The 23,164-nt window shown below is 44.2% G+C and overlaps 1 protein-coding gene across 2 annotated transcripts in view; it reads right to left on the bottom strand.

Moving 5' to 3' along the window:
• The window catches only part of ESRP1 (epithelial splicing regulatory protein 1), a 52,928-nt gene that overhangs the window by 3,451 nt on the left and 26,313 nt on the right, over positions 1 to 23,164 (bottom strand). Inside the window, exons 5-14 of one of the 2 annotated variants that reach the window (XM_044293495.1) lie at positions 18,934 to 19,032; positions 17,597 to 17,651; positions 16,880 to 16,990; positions 16,154 to 16,286; positions 16,031 to 16,073; positions 15,219 to 15,520; positions 13,159 to 13,377; positions 7,968 to 8,166; positions 6,164 to 6,335; positions 149 to 302 (exon numbers count right to left, since the gene is read on the bottom strand). In XM_044293495.1, the coding sequence (XP_044149430.1) occupies positions 149 to 302; positions 6,164 to 6,335; positions 7,968 to 8,166; positions 13,159 to 13,377; positions 15,219 to 15,520; positions 16,031 to 16,073; positions 16,154 to 16,286; positions 16,880 to 16,990; positions 17,597 to 17,651; positions 18,934 to 19,032 (1,487 nt within the window). The remainder of the gene's footprint in view (positions 1 to 148; positions 303 to 6,163; positions 6,336 to 7,967; positions 8,167 to 13,158; positions 13,378 to 15,218; positions 15,521 to 16,030; positions 16,074 to 16,153; positions 16,287 to 16,879; positions 16,991 to 17,596; positions 17,652 to 18,933; positions 19,033 to 23,164) is intronic. The other variant, XM_044293496.1, reaches the window with a different exon arrangement.

Below are 23,164 nucleotides of genomic sequence, written 5' to 3'. Positions count from 1 at the left end.
TAAATGTATAAATTCCATGCTTTACAGAATCATTTCCCATAAATCTATATATCAATCTGCGCTGTAACCTGCTGCCTGCAGATCAAACACCATGTTTAATGTGACAGGTTCTCTTTAAAAAGGACCTGAGCTTTGAAAGATTGCCTACCTGGTAACCTTGGAAGAAATTCAGAATCTCTTTTACACCAGAGTTGTAGGCCAGTCCTTGCATGCGCAGCACTGTGGCTCCATTGTGAGGGGGCATACTGCTGGCAGCAGCTGTGGCTGGGAAGAACCCAAGATTGCTTGGAGAACCTGGGGGACTGTAGAAAAAAAAGAGAACATAGGATTTAAAAAAAAAAAAAAAAGTGAGCTGCCCCTAGTGGTGGATGTAGCCAGAGAGAATTTTATCATGTAATTATCTAGCAGCCCCTATCAATTTTGTACCCATTCAATAGGATTGAAATAAAGGAATATTTTCTTATCCTAAACTGTTAAGCCTTTCACCAAGCTTAGAAAACTATCAAAAATATTAAGCAGTGGTTTAACTAGAAATTACTGGGCCCCATAGCAAATCTTTGAACGCCTCATTTCTTCCCCAGCAACTTCTATGCAAACCCTGTCTGTGGCAAGTCAAGATCATTCGATCAGACCCGGCTTCATCTGTCCAGACCATACGACCACTGTGGAATCAGGGGTGAACTGCTTCTCCAGTTCTTGATAGACCTTCTGCATTTTTCATCAGCTGCCATTAGGGGGAGCTCAATGCAAAGAAATTATTTGCAGCTTCCTTTAACCACTTCAGCCCCGCTAGCTGAAACCCCCTTCATGACCAGGCCACTTTTTACACTTCGGCACTACACTACTTTCACAGTTTATTGCTCGGTCATGCAACTTGCCACCCAAATGAATTTTACCTCCTTTTCTTCTCACTAATAGAGCTTTCATTTGGTGGTATTTCATTGCTGCTCACATTTTTACTTTTTTTTGTTATTAATCGAAATTTAACGTTTTTTTTGCAAAAAAACGACATTTTTCACTTTCAGCTGTAAAATTTTGCAAAAAAAACGACATCCATATATAAATTTTTCGCAAAATTTATTGTTTGATAAAAAAAAATGTTTGGGCAAAAAAAAAAAAATGGTTTGGGTAAAAGTTATAGCGTTTACAAACTATGGTACAAAAATGTGAATTTCCGCTTTTTGAAGCAGCTCTGACTTTCTGAGCACCTGTCATGTTTCCTGAGGTTCTACAATGCCCAGACAGTAGAAAAACCCCACAAATGACCCCATTTCGGAAAGTGACACCCTAAGGTATTCACTGATGGGCATAGTGAGTTCATAGAACTTTTTATTTTTTGTCACAAGTTAGCGGAAAATGATGATTTTTTTCTTTTTTATTTTTTTCTTACAAAGTCTCATATTCCACTAACTTGCGACAAAAAATAAAAAATTCTAGGAACTCACCATGCCCCTCACGGAATACCTTGGGGTGTCTTCTTTCCAAAATGGGGTCACCTGTGGCGTATTTATACTGCCCTGGCATTCTAGGGGCCCAGATGTGTGAGAAGAAGTTTGCAATCAAAATCTGTAAAAAATGGCCGGTGAAATCCGAAAGGTGCACTTTGGAATGTGGGTCGCTTTGCCCACCTAGGCTGCAAAAAAGTGTCACACATCTGGTATCGCCGTACTCAGGAGAAGTTGGGGAATGTGTTTTGGGGTGTCATTTTACATATAACTATGCTGGGTGAGAGAAATATCTTGGCAAAAGACAACTTTTCCCATTTTTTTATACAAAGTTGGCATTTGACCAAGATATTTATCTCACCCAGCATGGGTATATGTAAAATGACACCCCAAAACACATTCCCCAACTTCTCCTGAGTACGGCGATACCACATGTGTGACACTTTTTTGCAGCCTAGATGCGCAAAGCGGCCCAAATTCCTTTTAGGAGGGCATTTTTAGACATTTGGATCCCAGACTTCTTCTCACGCTTTCGGGCCCCTAAAAAGCCAGGGCAGTATAAATACCCCACATGTGACCCCATTTTGGAAAGAAGACACCCCAAGGTATTCCGTGAGGGGCATGGCGAGTTCCTAGAATTTTTATTTTTTTTGGCACAAGTTAGCAGAAATTGTTTTTTTTGGTATTTTCTCACATAGTCTCCCTTTCCGCTAACTTGGGACAAAAATTTCAATCTTTCATGGACTCAATATGCCCCTCACGGAATACCTTGGGGTGTCTTTCCGAAATGGGGTCACATGTGGGGTATTTATACTGTCCTGGCATTTTAGGGGCCCTAAAGCGTGAGAAGAAGTCTGAAAAAAATGTCTGAATGGAGCCTTACAGGGGGTGATCAATGACAGGGGGGTGATCAGGGAGTCTATATGGGGTGATCACCCCCCTGTCATTGATCACCCCCCTGTAAGGCTCCAATCAGACGTCTGTGATTTTTACGGATCCACGGATACATGGATCGGATCCGCAAAACGCATACGGACGTCTGAATGGAGCCTTACAGGGGGGTGATCAATGACAGGGGGTGATCACCCATATAGACTCCCTGATCAACCCTCCTGTCATTGATTACCCACCTGTAAGGCTCCATTCAGACGTCCGTATGATTTTTTACGGATACATGGATCGGATCCGCAAAACACATACGGACATCTGAATGGAGCCTTACAGGGGGGGCGATCAATGACAGGGGGGTGATCACCCATATAGACTTCCTGATCACCCCCCTGTAAGGCTCCATTCAGACGTCTGTGTGATTTTTACGGATCCACGGATACATGGATCGGATCCGCAAACCGCATACGTACTTCTCAATGGAGCCTTACAGGGGGGTGATCAATGACAGGGGGGTGATCAATGACAGGGAAGTGATCAGGAAGTCTATATGCGTGATCACCCCCTTGTCATTAATCACCCACCTGTAAGGCTCCATTCAGCCGTCCGTATGTGTTTTGCGGATCCGATCCATGTATCAGTGGATCCATAAAAATCATACGGACGTCTGAATGGAGCCTTACAGGGGGGTGATCAATGACAGGGGGGTGATCAGGGAGTCTATATGGGGTGATCATGGGTGATCAGGGGTTCATAAGGGGTTAATAAGTGACGGGGGGGGGGGTGTAGTGTAGTGTAGTGGTGTTTTGTGGTACTTTACACAGCTACCTGTGTCCTCTGGTGGTCGATCCAAACAAAAGGGACCACCAGAGGACCAGGTAGCAGGTATATTAGACGCTGTTATCAAAACAGCGTCTAATATACCTGTTAGGGGTTAAAAAAAAAAAATCACATCTCCAGCCTGCCAGCGAGCGATCGCCGCCGGCAGGCTGGAGATCCACTCACTTACCTTCCGATCCTGTGAACGCGCAAGCCTGTGTGCACGCGTTCACAGGAAATCACGGCTCTCGTGAGATGACGCATATATGCGTGACTCTGCGCAGAGCTGCCACCTCCGGAACGCGAATCTGCGTTAGGCGGTCCGGAGGTGGTTAAAGGGCCTCTGTCAGCAGATTTGTACCTATGACACTGGCTGACCTGTTACATGTGCGCTAGGCAGCTGAAGGCATCTGTGTTGGTGCCATCTTCATATGTGCCTGCATTGCCGGGAAAAGTGATGTTTCTATATATGCAAATGAGCCTCTAGGGACAACAGGGGCGTTGCCGTTACACCTAGGGGCTCTGCTCTCTCTGAAACTGCTGCGACCTCTCCACTTTGATTGACAGGGTCAAGCGTCTTCAATGCCAAGCCCTGTCAAAGTGCAGCGGGTGCAGCAGTTACAGAGAGAGCTGAGCCTCTAGGTGTAATGGCAACACTCTTGTTGCTCCTAGAGGCTCATTTGCATATATTAAAACTTCATTTTTCCCAGTAATGCGAATGCGGGCACATACGAACATGGAACCAACACAGATGCCTTCAGCTGCCAAGTGCACATGTAACAGGTCAGCCAGTGTCATAGGGACAAAACTACTGACAGATGCCCTTCAAAACCAAGGATAATTGAATACATTCCTATGCACTGAGCTCCCCCTAGTGGAGGCTGCAGGCAGCCGTTTCTATAATACTTTGTGAAGGGAGGCAAGAGACTTAGGGTATTTATGGCAGTTGTCTTGTGTACACATTCGTGAAATTGGATAAAAACGGGTGAGGTACAGGACAACTTTTTATTACAATTTCTTTTAAAATTTCTTCCACTTAATAAAAAAGAATTTAAATTAATCAGAAATGAGTGGTGTGCTTTGCATTCTGTGTTGCCTGGCATTGTGTGACGCATGTATACTGGGAAAGTGGGTGGGACGGGTGGCCCTTACTATCTTCTGCTATGGAGCCCTAAGAGATCTATGTACATCCCTGACGTTACGTTCTTTTTATACGCTTTTACTCTCATGGGGCATACAGATGTAAAATAGGGTCTTAAAAAGCTAAAAACAAAAAAATAAAATAAAAATCAAGCTTCACTAGGAAATACACATACAACTAATATACAGATAAAATGAACACTATAGAAAACCCCTTAGGACCACTTCGAAACCCATCTACAACTATTCACAGACCCTTCCACAGCTTACAATGCACGTAGTGACGGCAAGAAGAATATTCTGCCTCCAGTCAAAAGACAAAAGGTTCATAAAAAGAATAAAACGCTAACATGAAAATCAATCTATTGGTTATAGCAGACAGTGTAGAGCTGAACTTGTCATTTATAGTACGTGTCATCAGAAAAGGACCTATTGTTTACAACACATTTTTATGCTAAACATTTTAATGGAGTTTTTTTCATTATCTATAATTTAGCAAAAATGTATATAATCCTGCAATTTTCACAGCGGCCACTAGGCCTATAACAGGTCAAGACTTGGGCCAGATGGGCCACAGACCCAATGGACTTGTGGGGACCTTAATGACTTCTATGGGAGTTTTCTAAGCATGCTCTGTCAAAGGTCAGGAGGGAGTAGGTGAGCTGTGGTATCACCCATTGAGAATGGTGCAGCCTGTGTTATCTATATAGAGGTGTTACTTGTCATTGTACTTCTGCCTCTAATGATACTAGCCACTGAAGAGTTACCTGTAGAAAACAGGAAATCATGACCTATTGTTATGACTAGTGGCCAGTGTGAAAATTGCATGATTATATTTAGATTTCTTTAAATATAGATGGTGACATGGGGGGGGGGGGGGACGCAGACTGACCAAAAAAAAAAAAAAAAAAGGACAATAGATTTAAACAATTGATTGTTTTCTGATGACTCACCAATCTCCAACCTAAAACACCCACGGTTGCATGCCTATGCCAAGAGAGACAACCACAAACGTCCAAATTGTCAAACCGTGACCCATTATGTACTCAGATTGTGAAGTATAATTTTTAAGCAAATAAAAGCTGTTGTATACGGAAAAGTTGTACAACTTTCCAGTATGCTTTCTGTACCGATTCTTCACAGGTTTTCTAGATCTCTGCTTGCAGTCATGCAGTGGGCGCCTCCATTGCTTACTTCCAGGGGAAAGAAAACCCGTCCTGGTCGTCATCACACAGGTGCAGGACTGGTTGTAGCACAGTTACCTGAACTAGGTCTTGAAAACCAGCCTAGAAGCAGAGATCTAGATTCTAGAAAACCGTAGTCTACCGAAAACATATCGGTAAATTTTTGCTGAACCGTTACCTCCAGGGCGCACCATCAAACTCGAAGGTCTACCGCTCACCAATAGCTTAGAAAAGCAGCAGAATTCAGGCCTTCTACACAGCTGACATTCTTCAAGCTCTACAGAAGCTGCACCCAAGAAACAAAGCCTGACCTTGCACACAACTATTTTAACTCCAGGGCAACAATTTGGCAGGTTGAAAGATTTCTACTCATTACAGAAGCCTTTACTGCAAGAGATTTATTGCCGCCTGCTCATCCATTAACCGGACTCACTGCCGCCTCATACCCTTGAATCTACAGCGTTCCTCCCCTTATACATTCGCTGGGAGCCCTCAGCTACTGTAGGTTCATGCCCTGCCACTCACTTGGCACAACAAAAATTGGACACCGAGAGGGTGAAATGGATTAGCGCTCTCTACGACGCAGTGTTGTACACCGCAGCTCGTGCACAATGCGGTATCAGGACACCTGGACAGAGGCCAGTGGTTGAATCCCACAATTGGTCCATTGTTCCTGGTCATTCGTACCTTGGGTAGTATGCAGTGTAGTTCATGAAGAGCTGTGCGCCCGCTGGGTAATACGCAGCAGATGGTTGCATGGCACGGGGATTGAGGAGTAAGGAGGGCTGGTAGATGGCAGCTGCTTCTGTGGGAATAACGGCCGTTGGTGCTGGGAATGTGTATGATGGGGGAGACAAACCTGGAGAAAGACAAAGACAAATGAGAAAGGAATCTCTATAACATCTTAGGTTCTACTGAGGAGAGATCTGAGAAGTCCTAGTTCAACCTAATCGAGGGGTGAGAAAAATGTCAATTGTCCATGTCCTATTCCTATTCATTCCTTAGGGCTCATGTACACACCATTCTTTAAAAAAAAACCTCCCATTTGGTAAATGTTAGCGTTTGTAGCACTGTGGGTCACACTGCACAATAATTCTGCATTTAGAAAAGCCTCCATATACAAAAGTGGAGGTTGCAGCTGAACAATGACCTGGGAGACGGAGGTGGCCTAAAAGGTCCCTCTGTTTCAATACTATGAGACGGGTGGCTTTACAAGAAGGAGCTAGGCATGCAGCTATTAAAAACGGCATCCATGTGTATTAGCCCCGCGCAAACGACCATAACAGTTTTGCAGTCCACAAAACACGGATACCAGTTGTGTGTATTCTTCATTTTCCCATTCTGTACATCCAGCCCTATGTAAAAAATGCCTATTCTTTTCTGCAGAACAGACATGAAGGACACTTTTTTGCCGGACGGTGGAAAGGACATACGGATGCGGACAGCCCACGGTGCGCTGTCTCCATTTTTTGCGGTGAACGATTACACTGCGGCAGGAGGGGGTCAGGCAATACCGTTCTCTATTATAATAGTACTGCACACTATCTGTCAAGTTGTCATTTACCTTCTCATGTTTTCTCTGGCTGATTTGCAAATCAGCAGCAATATATATATATATATATATATATATTTATTTTACTAGAGTCCTTTTAATGCTTTTAATCGCATTGTGCACGCAATTAAAATGACAAAAAATAAAATAAAAAACAATAAATGTGCTTATTTTGGTGGCGCAGCACAACTGTTCACTCCCAAGATCAGCAACGAAGACAGGTAGGAAAAAAGTAATTTAATAAGGGGGGGGGGGAGAAAAAATAAATAAATAAAATCAGGGATGAAGTTTGACTCTGCTCCAGATGAAAGATTCTAGTCTAATAAAGTGACTTAAAGGGGAACTAAATCGAAGGGAATTGAAAGCTCGTTACAGTCCGGTTATCAGGGTTCTGTTTCGTCATGAGCCGTGCATTCGGGTGTCTACAGATTTTAAAACCCAGACGTGAACAATGAAGGTTTCTACTGAATGACAGCAAGCAGAAATCTTAAATGCCAAAGCTCCGGTAATCAAAATCGCTTATAGGAATCTACTACAGGTCAAGGCCTCAGTAGTATGATTTGTACTTATTTAATGGACCTGACATCTCACAGAATGAGTGGTAATAAATGAAGGAAGGGTGACCAATAAAATGAGAGCATGCAGCAGTTTCTATAGTTTCCATTATTATATTATAGAAGCTTCCTACTTGGGTTGCTTTTGCTTTAGTTCCCCTTTAAAATAATAAAAAATAAAAAATAGAGGGCAGCATAAACATCCCACTAACGCCCCAAAATCTCATTCACCACCAAGGAATTGAAGCTGTTGATTTGATGTCTCCCCTTTCATGAACAACCGTTACAACCGACCAAACCCCAAATCTCCACAAAGAAGAAAGCAGTTCCAGCACCTACCAGCTCAAAGCGCAGAGAAGCGGCAAGACCCTCAGCCCAAACTTACATGGTAACTTACATGGCGGTGGGGACAAGCCATTGCGATTTAAAGTTCCCCCCATTAAGACAAAGTTCATCTCCTCTGCAGAACACTGAAACACCTCCACATATCTGTCCTTCATGGTCTTCTTGTGACACTTCTGAGCCGCCAGAAAAGCCCTCTCTGATGACTTCATCTGAATGAACGAGTCTCCCGATGGCCGACCCTGGAAGGAGGAGGAAATTTTGCAAAATGGTATCAAGTTTTATTAAAGTCGTTTATTTTCGAACAAAAATCTGCAAAGAATGAAGACCGGCTTTGGACGACTAGGATCATTTTTAAGTTATGACTCAAATTTTTAAGTGGTGGCAGCAACATCTGCAGAACCTTCTTCATTTGTCTTGGCCCTAATAACTGATTTGAGTCAGATGGTGAAGTGTTAAGTCTGAGAGTTCCTGGAAGCAATCGCTAAAGCACTTGTCATTAAGTAAATGGGAGTTGTCCGCTGCCAACAGCCTGGGCACATATTTGCATGGTGACCTTGAATAAGGTGGTGTCGTTACACAGTGGCTGCAGCATGTCCGCACTCCCTATATAGCAGCACAGGCCGCCATTAGGGTGTGCAATATGCTAAGGTACGACCACATGGCGCAGACATAAAGTGTTGTGATGCGGTCGAGCACTGCGAGGCTGGACAGGACACAAAGGCTCCAATTAACTAATTAGGACTGCAGCGATTAGTCAGTCTGCATCGTTAAAGGGGTTGTGTGCAGTGCAAAGATATTGATAACGTAACCTCAGGATAGGTCACCGATATCAGATCGGTGGGCGTCCGACTCCCAGCACCACCATCGATCAGCACGGCTTTTGTAATCCCCTGTGTGCAGTCTCACTTGCTGCGGCCGTGCACTCATTACAATTTCTCGTCCCAGCGCAGGTGGTTTTAAAGCATGAGTGCCGCTACCCTGTCAAACAGGTGATGGGTGGTGGTGCTGGGAGCCGGACCCTCGCCAATCTGATATTGATGACTTATCCTGCAATGTCGATGGCAGGTAGGTTAAAAAAAAAAAAAAAGAGAAGAGAACACTGTGCTTGGACGAGCGCTGCCTTCTCTTCAAACAGCTGATCGGCGGGTGTGCCGGGTGTCGGACCCCCACTGATCAGATGTTGATGACCTATCCTGAGCAGAGGTCATCAATATAAAAAAAAAAAGCGGACAACTCTTTAATACCACCCATTGCCCATGAAAATGTGATGAAGTCATAAAGTCAGCAGTGCTTAAAATTTTCGCCCAATAGTCGGACAAAAAGTTGTACTTTCAAAGAAATACAATTCATTCTTTGCCCGATATCGCAGAACAAGCCTCAACGACTTTAACGACCATTACGGACTAAAATGTGCACGGCTGCGTCTGCTAAACCATCATTCAACAGAAAACTGTTCTCATTGATGGTGCGGCCAACAACCTTCTGTCTAATATGTATATCCATCCAGTATATTCCCAAACCTCTCTCTGTACCAGTGTCACCAATCCGTTCTCCTCCGCAGCTTTTTATATTTTTGACTGCAGCAGTGACGCGCGGTGTAGGAGCAATCATGACTGCGGTGGCAGAGAGAAGCTGTGGAGGGGATCAGAATGTGGAATATTATATATATTTTTTTTATTAACTCCGGCAACCCAAAATGGTTTTGCTAATTTGTAGGGAAAGCAGTGTTAAAGTGGTTGTCCTACGAAAAAATATTCTACAGTTTTCAAACCAGCACCTGGATCTGAATACTTTTGTAATTGCACGTAATAAAAAATTTGGCATAGTCACCAAGTTATTCAATAAACTGTATCTGTATAGCGCCACCTGCTGGTTTTTCTTTCTTATTATTTCTTTGACCTGAGAAAGCCGTACATGGACACGCCTCCTGAGCTGTGATAGGGAGAGCAAGGACACGCCCCCTGAGCTGCAGCAGAAAGGACACTCCCCCTGAGCTGCCTGCTTCATATAAATCTAGCAAGCAATGAATGGGGAGATCTCTGGATCCATGTGAGGTACAGAGCTGGTTCTAGCTTTGTTAGAAAGAGATCGTCATGGACTGTATGATGTCCGATTTTCATTTTTTACATTAGTTATAGGATAACCCCTTTAAAAGTAGTAGAACCACGCCCGCTCACTCACTGCAGATATAGATCTATGGATAATGCCTATAGCTGGCCACGATACAAAAACAAGATATTACAAGTTTTAGCATTCAGACCACGTGAGCAGATTTCCACTGGTTAGGACCACTCGGCATTAGTACCGTAGATTTCATTAAAAAAAAAAAAAAACTTTTTCCCTTTTATTTTTTTAGATCTCTGACCAGCTGTACCCAGTCTTCCTCTCTGTACGCCTACACTTCCGGCTTCTTTATATCCAAGCACTGCACGCTACTGCCACACATTCAGTGCTGACCCCTCATGCAGATCTGCCAGTCTCAAAGCTCTGTTGGCTACTCACTGGTGCCCCCTATAGCACCCATTGCACATACCCTGCACCTGAACAGTCACATTCTTGACCTGCCACAGACATTACTACAACTGTGCAGGAACGGATGCATCCACGTGGATTCTTCCTTACAAGCTGGTGACGGGTACAATGCGAGGGACGAAATATAAACGCACAAACAGGAAACAATGGAGCGGGTTTTCTCGTAAATCCACGCCTCACATTTGACATGTATAAACGACAATTGCAAAGTGGCGTGTGGAAGCCCTCGGGTTCATGCTGCCTGAACCCCAACAGGATCCCCCGTGACACGGAGCTTGGAAGGGATGCTGCCCATGCCACGCAGGAGTGGTGGCTGAGGCAATGAAGGTGGTTGTAGTCCTCACAGTGGCTAATCCCTCTCTCTCCCAGACAGCCTGGGCAGTGAAGAGAGGGAAATCACCCTTTGTACCCTTTGGGGCACAGCCTGGGCTTGGGGCTCCTGGGGTTCCCTGGATGGTTGCAGGGTGCAAGGCAGGAGGACGGGTGCAGGGGCTGGAGGAGGCATTGACCAGGCCCCGTCTCCCAGCAAATGCACTAAGAACTGCCAGTTTTACCATTTTCTCCTATTCACAGCCTTGCAGGATCGGATAGCACATAAATCAGCATAAATAGTAAACTTGAATATAATAGCATTGAAGGTCACTGCACCCACAGTTCGGACAGCATGAACCCGAGCACAGGTTCCTTTTTAAAAGATAACATTCTCACAACCGGTAGCTGCCACTAGAGGGAGCTTGCCGCGCACTGTGTTACCACTGGACAGTATGTAGTCAACTCCCATCATCCCTCGAGCAAATTCCTGCTTAAGGAGGTGCTGTAACCTCTTCTAACAGGTTTTAGTAAATACTTGCATTCTCGATGTTGTAACAATTCTGGAACATCTTTCCTTATAACTATATTGTGTTGCTCCTAGAAGTTTATGAATAAAGGTGCAACAGGGCGTTACCAGTTAGGACACAGGTCCCTGCACAGATTGGACACAGTCAGATACACCCCCAACTGGTAACACCCTGCTGCACCTTTATTCATAAACTTCTAGTAGGTATAATAGAGGAATGGCAACATCAAATCATAGGTATAGACGCTCCAGAATTGTCATAGTGCAATACAATTATTTACTAGAACAGACATGTCAGGAATGGCGACAGGTCCTCATTAAAGCTACGCTTGTACACTGCCACAGAAACGCATTGCTCCAACAGTTTAACAATATCTTTATAAAGTAACCAGCGCGGAATATTCGATTATAGGTTAGAAAATGAGGATATTAAAAGGGTGAAAATTCACTTAAAGTTACTCAATGTTAATACAAGAACAACATTACATAAGTATGGGCATCTCGGTGGTATTGCGTGAGGTCACGCAGAAATCGGTGAGCTAGGACACGCCCTACAATTACCAGATTTATGCCTCTTTCACATGACCGTATGTCTTTTTCAGTGTTTTGCAGGCAGTTTTACCCGGATCGTTGTTCCGTTTTTTTTTTTCCATATGGCATATACAGTAATTACATTGGGCTGGGCATAACATTTTCAATAGATGGTTCCGCAAAAACGGAACAGATACGGAAGACATACTGAGTACATTCCGTATGTGTTCAGTTTTTTTTTGCGGACCCATTGACTTGAATGGAGCCACGGAACATGATTTGCGGGCAATAATAGGACATGTTCTATCTTTCAACGGAACGGAAAAACAGAAATACAGAAACGGAATGCATTCCTTTTTTTTTTTTTCGGAACCATTGAAATGAATGGTTCTGTATATGGAACGCAGAAAACGGCCCGCAAACGGAAAGAAAAAACGGTCGTGTGAAAGAGGCCTTAGCAAACCCCCACAAATTTTTGCTCTGAATTATTTTAGATTACGGAAATGGCATGAAGCAGGGAAGCACTAGCCTCTTCATATTAGTGGCTGTGGATGGAGGAGGTGTTTTAACCTAAGGACTCTCCACAAAGATGTCCTCTGAGCAGTCTCAAAGGGGTTGTCTCACCTCAGCAAATGGCATCTTGCATGTAGACAGAGTTAATACCAGGCACTTACTGATGCATTGTGATTGTCCATATTGCCTCCTTTGCTGGCTGGATTCATTTTTCCATCACATTATACACGGCTCGTTTTCAGGTGAGGCTGGGACAGAAGTTATTGTGCATGCGTGTCTATGTGCATTCCCGTGGTCCCAGCCACAAGAGAGACCGGCGCTTTTTCTTATAGTGTGCAAGCGCGACCACTGATGCTGGACTATAGGGTGGTCATAACCCCTGGAAACGAGCAGTGTATAATGCGATGCCCGCATTGCCAGCTTGTTTTTTTTCAATTGCATTATACACTGCTCGTTCCCAGGGGTTATGATCACCCTGCAATCCAGGCACACATGCGCAGCGGCTCTCATCCACCTCGTATCTGCGCTGCAGCGGTGGCCATAACTCCTGGAAACTAGTAGCGTATAATGCAAATGGAAAAAAAAGAATGAGGCCAGCAAAGGAAGCAATATGGACAATCACAATACATTAGTAAGTGCCTTGTAGTAACTCCTACATGATAAACTGCCATTTGCGGAGATGAGACACCCCCTATAACGTACGCCCCAAGATATACACAGCTGAGCTTTCCATTTTACATTTCCAGTCTTTGGTTAAAAATCTGCACCAATATTGTCGGTGTGAACCCAGGTTGTAACTCAGGTTCGGGGAACATACCTGGTGGTTTAGCACCATGTGTACTCCATGTGTCCGGATATCAGCTGAGAATTCACCCAGAAACTCCAAAATGTCCTCAATAGTGGCAGCGTATGGAAGCCCTCGAAGACGTATACAGTCTCTGATGTTGACCGGAGGAATGAACGGCTGAGGTAGTACAGGAATGATTGGGGGCGTCGGGAGTTGGATGAGAGGAGCAGAAGAGTATCTGTTCAGCACCTGCGGGGACACAGCATATACTTACTGCTAATTTGAGGACACTGAGAACTAGGGCACCATGAGAACGCCGACAGATCTGCTCCAGTATAGAAAAGATTACATAAGATTGTTTTATTTTATAATCCATTAAAGAAAGGAGGACACTTCCCTGGTCCATTGCTTTAGTGTATACACCTCACATATTACCCTTGAAAACAATAGTTGGGTTTGGCAAAAGGGCATGAAAAGTTTCACAAAGTCGTCAGCGTGACAGGTGGTTTTGCTCTGGAGGATGTTGCATTCCCACAGCTGGATGGCCCCATGGCTTTGTAGGCTATAGGACACAGAAGGATAAATTTGGGGGGGGGGGGGGGCTGAGGCAGATACCACACGTGGGCCCTGTTAACCAAAGAGTCCCCATGGCCTTAGTCATAAGATGCAGGTATTATAAATGCCACATAGTAGGCGGAGGCCCTGTTAATTCTGCATTGTTACACCTGTGATGGTGTATAGTTTAGCTTGGCTGTGGGCATCAGATTAGGAGGTCAATGAATGGGACTGGCATCTTGACTATGAGGAAGCAGTCACATAAGAGCTCATGATGTTAAGATATCTAAAGGATGACCTGTACCCTCTACAGACATGTCTATTTTAATAAAAACTTGCACTGCCCATGTAATCATTCTGGGGCATCGAATCTGTTAGGATGTCCCTTTTGTGGGGTTATCCCACACACAAAAAATAGTAATAAATTGTACAGTTCACAGTTCTCAAACCAGCACTTGGATCTGAATACTTTTGTAATTGCAGATGATTATAAATTTAGTATAGCCAGTCAGTTATTCAATAAAATGCATCTGTACAGCGCCACCTGCTGTTTGTTCATTCTCTTATTTCTTTGACCTGCTCACTCAGATGGCCGCAAATCATCCTATAACTGCCTCCTGAGCTGTGATAGGCAGAGCTGAGACACGCCTCCTGAGCTGTGATAGGCAGAGCTGAGACACGCCTCCTGAGCTGTGATAGGCAGAGCTGAGACACGCCTCCTGAGCTGTGATAGGCAGAGCTGAGACACGCCTCCTGAGCTGTGATAGGCAGAGCTGAGACACGCCTCCTGAGCTGTGATAGGCAGAGCTGAGACACGCCTCCTGAGCTGTCAGCTTGATATAAATCTAGCAGAGCAATGAATGTGGAGATCTCTGGATCCATGTGAGGTACATGTGTCATGTGCTATATGATGTATGATTTTCATTTTTTACTTTAATCATGGGATAACCCCTTTAAGGGCCTCCAACACAAAGTGATGTCCTCTAAGTGCCCCCTCACACAGTATGAGGTCCCCTTAAATGCGCGTCTCAGAGAGATGCTCCCTTAAGTGGCTCCAAACAGTGTAATGCCCCCTTCCCACACACACACGGATACCCCCCCTTCCCCCTCTTAGTTTTACTCCCTTTATTGGCTCCCACAGAGTTATGCCCCCTTAAGCAGCCCCCCCAACACAGAGTGATGCCCCCTCATAGCTACACCCCCTTTACAGAGTTATGCCCCTTAAGTGCCTCCAGTTTAAATATTTCGCAACCCCACATTCCCCCGACAAACAGAACAGAGCAAATATTTGCCGTTTGTGGCTCAGTGCAGCCGGTGAGATGATGCCTGCCAGCACTGACAGCTCCCCGCTTTACCACTGCAGTCACTTGTATCAGAGTCCTGAGGAGCGGGCAACCGCGGTCCTGACTTAGACCATGGTCCGCCAGCTGAGAACCCCTGCCCTATACCACCCTAATAGACTCTACACACATTATGATTTAATGCATTTGCAAGCTGTCAAGTGCTAGTTGTTAGAGATGAAAGAGCCGACAAACCTGTTGCACCTCCGCGGCTGTGCTCCTAAACAGCTCAATATATCGCTTGCCCAGCAAGTCCTTGTGCTTCTTTAATGCGTTCTGCGCATATTCCTCACAGGCAAATAACACAAATGCGTCTCCTGTCGGCCTGCCGTCAGGGTATGTAACAAACAAAATTCCTTCTTTGCCTCCAGTTACGGGGCAATGTTGGCCAAAGAACGTCAGCACCTCCTCCGCAGTGGCAGTAAAGGGCAGCCCCCTCATGCGTACGATCACCTGGTTCTCTTTGGACAAAAAATGAGCAACTTCATTGGATGTACCTAAAAAGAAAGATATATCAATGGCATATTAGAAACTGGCGGCTGTAGTCAAAATGGTTGGCCCAGCATAACAATCCCATGTCCTCGCTGAATGTTGTGGTAGTCATGCAGTACGTTCTTCCACTGCTTTCAAGGTGAATGGAGCGGTGGACCGACGTGTGCACTACAACTCCATTCAGAGAGGGGACTATAGGACCCCATGTTCTCAGCAGTCGGACCCCCTGTCATTCATTATTTGTCACCTATCCTGTGGATAGGTGATAAATAAATTTCATGGGTTGCTTTAAAAAATGGGCGACCTTCAACACCCCCTACACCCCAGTAACGGCATCACTCTTCTTGATGGGTCATATCTGGCTCTGAAGCTCCACTAAGGGGCTATCACATTTAGACAACTTATTCCCTCTCCACAGTTACGTTTTCTTCATGGGATCACCCCTTGGAAAACAGTGGCACAGAGGGTGTGGGAGACCCTTTTTCTAATCTCAGCCCTTGTAAAGATCTCCATACCTCCAGCTATTTTCAGGAAATCTTCCCCAGTTGCTTTGTACACCTAAAATAAAGTCAATTTCAGTTTAATTTGTACAGAAAAAAAAATAAGTTACAGGAAAAATTTAATTTTGGGAAGTGTACCTCAATGTATCTGTTGCCCATGTGATGCTTGTGTCTCTGCAGTGCCAAATCTCTGTGCTCCTCACTGACAAATCTGACCAAAGCTTCACCATTTCTTCTTCCCTGGGCATTGAGACAGAGGGCAGCTCCACCCCTATACATGCATTACATAGGACAACATTGGTTATGAGAACTGAGCAAAATACATCAACCCGTATCAGCAGTGGACGAGGACATGGAACAATGAGCTCAATTTGAAGACCACGTGACTGTCATTAAAAGGTAAATAGGCAACCCTCTAAAAATCAAAGATCCAACCAGCAAAAAAAAATAGGTTCACAGCAAACTAAAAACAAACAAAATAAAAAAGTTATCCCATGCAGAGATCTAATAGATCATAGTACCGTCAACTAAATTACGCCAAAAGGAATAAGAACAGAATTTAGAACCATACTAAACACAGCGACCAGAAAAAGTGGAGAAGGGGGTGGAAAACGCACACACGCCGCTGAAAAACCATCTCGTTTAGCAGAGACCAGAACCTGCCTCGTAACCTGCACTAATCTTACCTTCGGTAATGCAGGGTGTATACAAACCACCCCGTTAAGATATGGCAATTTCCCAACTGGGAAAAACAAAAAACACAAAATAACAAAATCACATACACAGAGCATAAAAAAACAAGGGAAATTAGGTCAGAAAGAACAAGGGGCGGAATAAGAGGGAAGGTGGGAGGACGGGACTCACTTTGCGATATTTAAGCCCTTGAAGAATCGGGCGATGTCCTGGTCTGATGACTGCCATGGTAAACCTCTGGCACGGATTATGGTGTTATCATCAATTATCTCCAGTTTGCTGCTGCAAAAGTAAATAAAAAAAAAGCAAAATTAAAAAGGCGCCCAGAATTAAAAGATGCAAGAAGCCAAATTATTTTAGAACTGGCCACGGACTTCAGAGCAACTTTATCACACCTATTCGCCGGATTGGTGATAGATGTAGGATCGGTGACCGATGTGACCCCCGGAGGTATGGAGAATGGTGGCCATGGCTGGTAGCGCGCACCTTGGTGCACCGTTGCATTCACTTTTATTGGACTGATTGTATGCAGTCAGTCAATATCAGGCCCACAGCAGTGGACCAACATGTGCACTCGCACTCCATTCAAATGGGGAATTCTGGGGCCCCATGTCAAGATCAGGGTCCCAGCAGTCAGATCCCCAGCGATGCTGCTTGTGGGAAAACCTCATCTAAGGATCCACATAAAGTCCTGTTCACATGGGGCAAACGCATAAGCACATTAAGTAAAAGGAAATTTTTTTAATCCTATAATGATGCTGACACAGTATCGCCCCATCTGATTGACATTATAATGAAGCTTTCCTAACCATCTGGTATTTGCAGTAAAATGAAAATAAAATCCGCAATAATGGTAATTACAACAGAAAAACACTGAGGAGGACTCACCAAGTACCAGACTCAAATTTGTAGTTTACTCTTTCAGGGTCTGAAAATTTGTGATCTAAAAAAAATAAAAATATAAAAATAAAAAACATAATTAGGGAGTTCAGGAAACTTCAGTTCTAGCAAATGTAGCCAAGAAATTTTATATACGGTAAATTTTTGAATAAATTTCTATAATTTTTTTTATTTGCCGTTGAGTATGGAATTGCCGAATATCCAAGACCTTTTAAAAGAAACAGGGTTTTCTGGTTTAAAAGCCCCATTCGCAAATACGCTATAGGGGAATTCTCAGTTAATAGCCGGAGATCTCCTCTTCAGGACCCTCATCTCTTAGAGAGTGAAGATCCGCTATAAAGAACGTTACTTGCGCAGGAGGACCCGGCTATCTCAGCTCTGCCCATGTCCATGCCTGTGCCGGAGCTAGAGGAAAGCTGAACACAGGCTTCTGGGTTTCCCTATAAATGACATCTTCCAGCAGTCGACATCTAGTGATCACCTTAAAGGGGTTGTATCATCTCCTACATTGGGGCGGGTGAAGTCGTTGCTCGTTTCCCACTAGAGCATTCACACTGCTAATTTCGAGGGGGATCACGAAAATCTATCCGATCCATGTTAGACAAACGATCTTATGCTCTGCATGCCATTATGTGTGGCAATAATTTCTCATACCATGGAGCACTTCCAGTAAGTCTCCATACGGGACTGGCAGAGGATTTGACACCTTGCCCAAGCCATATTCAAGGCATTGCAGAATCCTACTCCGTACTGACGAGGGGCAAGCATCCCTGAAACAGCCGTCTACAGATTGAGCATGTCAAATCCCAAGGCTTGTTGGAAAGTCGAATTTTGACTCATAGGGAGCCACTTCAAAGAGGTGATGCTGGCGAGAAGGTTCTCTTCCTTGGGAGATACCGCCATCTCTCTAGGTTTTAAGTAAAAGCGGGGCTTTAATTACAAAACATCAGATCCTCAAGATTAGGGGAGCTAAGGGTAATGTTGCTGACATACTGTAGGCTATGGTTGGTTTGCCCACTATATATAGAACTTTGAGCTTTTGATGAACAAAGATGTCTTAAAGTTAAAATTAAGAAGTCTCTCTCGTAACATGAGAACAAACCCTCTACAGACATGCCGCGGGGAAAGTAACTTCTGTCATTCAAGCTCGTTGAGGCTATAAACAAGAAGGTATTTTGGCTGACAAAAGGAGAGGTTCACACGCGACCTCTTTGATGCAGGATTTTCTGCCACTGGGGTTTGTAGAAAACCATGTGTGTGCTGCAGAAAACAACCCCATTCCTATACATTAGAAATGGAGAAATCCGTGGAGGTAACAGACTTACTGTAGGGTTCAGAAATCAACGTCACAATAATGTCTCCCATCGCGTCCACCTCTGAAGCTCCATGAGGGACCTGCATGTCCTGTTCTTCCAGACCCAAGTCTGAAGAGATCGGGTTAAGGAGAACTAGGTGTCTATTACAGGAATAACTTTTTATTGTATAATCAGGTAGGTGATAAAGCGTTAAAATCTGGAGTAAAAGGCATGAAAATGAACATGAATGCAAACAAACAAAAAAGGAAGAGAACATAAAGTCAGCAAACAGGCCTAGAGGTGGAACGTGAAGTCCCAATGCAAACTCCATTACAAGCCCCTGACCCATCATGCTCCATATATTATTGGGGTCTTATGTGGCAAAGGGAAGCTGCACTCCTTGGACACATCAGCTGAACCCCGATGTCTGGGGTTAGGCCGCTTGGGGCAACAATACTACAGAAGGCATAACCGTTTGGAGGCTGCCCCCAGGACTTTCAGCGTTGTCTAGTCACAGAATGCAGTGGCCATAAATCTGCTGATGGCATCAGGAGAGGAGCAGCAGCAAGGAATGTTACCCACATCACACGTGCAATTAGTGAGAGCAACCTGTTAAAGGGGTTGTTCGAGTTTAAAAAAAAAAAAAAAACTGGGGCACAGGCAAGAGATGGTGTAAAACCACAGAGCCTCTTACCCATTGAATCACCCGCCAGTCTGTTTACAAGGCTTCAGTGTTGATGTCATGCCTGCAACATGTGGCTGTCGCGGCCAATCGTTCGTCTCAAGAAGTCTACTGTTGAGTCTAGTGATTGGCTGCAGCAGTCACGTGTTGCAGACACGACGTCGACGCTGCAGCCCTGTAAATAAAGGCTGGCGGGTAATTCAACAATAAAGTAATGCTTCAGCAAATGTGACTTATGTAGACAGGGTTAATACAAGGCACTTACTAATGTATTGCAATTGTCCATATTGCCTCCTTTGCTGGCTGGATTCATTTTTTCCCCCATTACATTATACACTGCTCGTTTCCATGGTTATGGCCATCCTGAAATCCAGCAGTGGTGGTCGTGCTTGCACACTATAGGAAAAGGTGCCGGTCTCTCTGGTGGCTGGGATCGGGGGAGCTCACATGGGCTGGTGCTTTTTCCTATAGTGTGCAAGCACGGCCACCGCTGCTGGATTGCATGGTGGTCGTAACCATGGAAACGAGGAGTGTATAGCGTGATGGAAAAATGAATACAGCCAGCAAAGGAAGCAATATGGACAATCACAATACATTAGTAAGTGCCTTGTATTAACTTTCTCTGCATAACAAATGCAATTTGCTGAAGTGAGAGAACCCCTTTAAGGCAGTGTCATGGCAACCTTATCATACAGCCATAACCATTTGGCCAGATGCATTCGATTAAGGTGTCCATCCTTCTGGTATTTCTGAGGACTATTATATACCCCAGCGACGCTATAGTGGTTTAGCAGATTAATTTTGTCATTTTGTGCAAAACACACTGCATTAACCTAGGACTGCAAGTAAACCGTAAACATACGACGCAACTTTAATTGAGGCACAAATGACAAATCCAACACTGCTACATCGGCAACTAAAACTCAGCAATTATAAAACCCTAATTAAAATGTGTTGCAAGGCAGGAATGCAAGTTATGAATTTCTAATTGATATTTTTTTTAATTATTTCTTTAGTGTATGTCCCGATTTATCGTTCAGTTTGCTAATCAGGAGGGGGGGGGGGGGGGGGGGTGAAGCGCCCAGGACGTGCCAGGTATGTTCTCTGCACAGCTCATTAGCATGTACAGGGACCCAGCCCTTCCTATTGTTATTACCAGGTATCTTGTCGCTGCTTGTACAACATCAAATGGGGTTTTCAGGACATTTATTGTGCAATGATGCAGATAAACGAGTTCTTTTTCTTCTTCATCGTCATCAGGCAGATTAACCAAGGGATAGATGTTAATCTTGGCTGTGGGAACATAGACCAAGTGCACCTTGACATGCAACAGAGTCACTAACTGCACCCTGAAATGTAGGTCTTGTCGGCGGAAGTATCACCCAAATAAAAGTACAACCCTTAAAAAGGGCCGGGCCGTGCCGGTAGCTGGGTACGTTCACATGCGGCAGATTCGTTTCAGACATTTCGGTTCCGTTCGCCTGGATGGAGTTTTAGTGGCAAGCACACGGATTTCTGCAAGACACACTGGAATGAAAGGGACAGCAGCCACAAATCCGCTATAGATGTGAACATAACAAGTCGATCAGTATTCGTTTAAAAAGCTTTTACATGAGGCTGTATGGGTAGAACCAGACGTGGACAAGCAGCCAAAATCCATGCTGAGAAGTGGCCACAGCCGTAAAGAGGTTGCAAATAATATAATATAGAAGCAAAGTCCGGCCCCGGGAAATAGTAAATGTATAAAATTCCTTTTTTCGTCCATGGAAAAATTAAAAGACATAGCAAACCTACGCGTTTCAAGCGTCGCAACCGCCCTTACTCATGGTGAATAAATTAGCCTAATATTCATGGCCATGAGGTTTTATAGGTTTCCCTCAAAGCCACAACCAGTGTATAACGAATATACAGAAAAAAATGGCATGCAAGCAAGGATGTCAACCAGAATTTCTCTTTTTTTCTGGACAACTTATCCCAAAATCACAGACAGCCAACATTTTTTAAAATCGACAAATTGAAAAATCACAATTAATGATAAAGATTATAACTTAAGTAACAGGTCTATAGCTCGATATACTGATAAACCTCATTACCAGCATTCATCAGCTGTAATTTCATCAGAATTACCACCAAAATAATCTAGTCAGCTACCATCAGCCTCAAAAAAATAAAAATAAAAATAAAAATAATAATTAAATCACTTATTTTTATGGACTGTCCAGAAATTTCTGAACGGTTGGCAACCCTGCATACAAGCTTTCGGATGCATATCCATCGCCACATCTGGTTTTAGCTTACTGGGGGATTAACAATCGTTACGATCATTGATCCCCCATACACTTTACATTATGTCGTCAACACATCCCCATATACGCAGGGCGACATGCTGCTCGCCACCAATCTTTATTTTTTATAAAGCATACAAGATCCCATCAGCCAACAAATGATTTCTGCCCTGAGCAGTGATCGGGATCAATCATTCTACAAACCCCTTTTCATCAGTATCATCCATTGTCCCTCTAAATGGGCAAATAAGACAGATCCTCCCCATCTGTAGTAAAACTGCTACTCCCAGCATCCCCTGGCCGCCTGCAGGACTTAAATAATGGTCCTTATGATCCACTGCCAGGACCAAATTGCTGCATACAGCTATGTTCACACCTGCAGCAGAGGTTGTGTTAGAAGCCTCAATCACAGATTCCATCAAAAACCCTGGATACCTTAAAGGAAATCAAATGGGCCCCATTACAGTCAATGCATCAGGCGCCATTTCTGTCCATCATTTGACGGATCCAGCACTGCAGTCATGTTCCCATCATGCATTCAGTGAGCTATGTGCTACTCGATCAATATCAGATCGTTCAACTAATAATTCTTTTTGCAATTAGATCTGAGCTCAATTTATTAGCGTATTGCCTCCCTCAGGGGTGTAGCTAAAGACGACGCAGAAGAAGCATCTGCGCACTGTCCCTGAAGCTTGAGGGCACTCAAAGGCTCCTCTATCCTATACCCCAGTATCATAAATGGGACATGGAAGGTGGGCCTGTGACACAATTTGTATCAGGATCCAGGAGCTTAAAAGGACACAAGTCTTTATGATCTGCCATTGCCATCACACTTTCTTAGCATAATATGTATATTGTATTTGTTCCAATTTTTGCTATTAGGCCTTCAAAGCCACAAGAATAGATCAGAGTTGCAATCGCCTATGTAAGGAGCCTCAATAAGAAGAAGCCTTAAATGTGACACCAAAGGAGAGAAACTACTGCTCACATCTGCTGATGCCGTGAATAAATTGGGTGGATCACAGGGATCAAATTACGCCCTTAAATAACATTTTTCTCTTCAGGGAAAGGCGGATGCAAGCTAGGCGGAGTGACTCCGCTCAACCCGCCACAAGGCATCCATAAACACACCAAACTTGTTCAACAGGCTTGACATATATAAGACCTGTCATGTTGCTTGCAGTCCCTACCCAGGTGTCACAATTGTTAACCCATTTGACAAAACTAGAGCACCGGCGGAGGAGGAAGAAGAAGGTGTTCAGCCGCCATCACATGGACTATAACAGGCCTCTAC

The sequence above is a fragment of the Bufo gargarizans genome, chromosome 5 (genome assembly GCF_014858855.1).
Source record: "Bufo gargarizans isolate SCDJY-AF-19 chromosome 5, ASM1485885v1, whole genome shotgun sequence".
In the NCBI taxonomy this organism is placed as follows: domain Eukaryota; kingdom Metazoa; phylum Chordata; class Amphibia; order Anura; family Bufonidae; genus Bufo; species Bufo gargarizans.
Note: the sequence above shows the minus strand (reverse complement) of the source record. Positions and strands in the feature narration are given on the sequence as shown.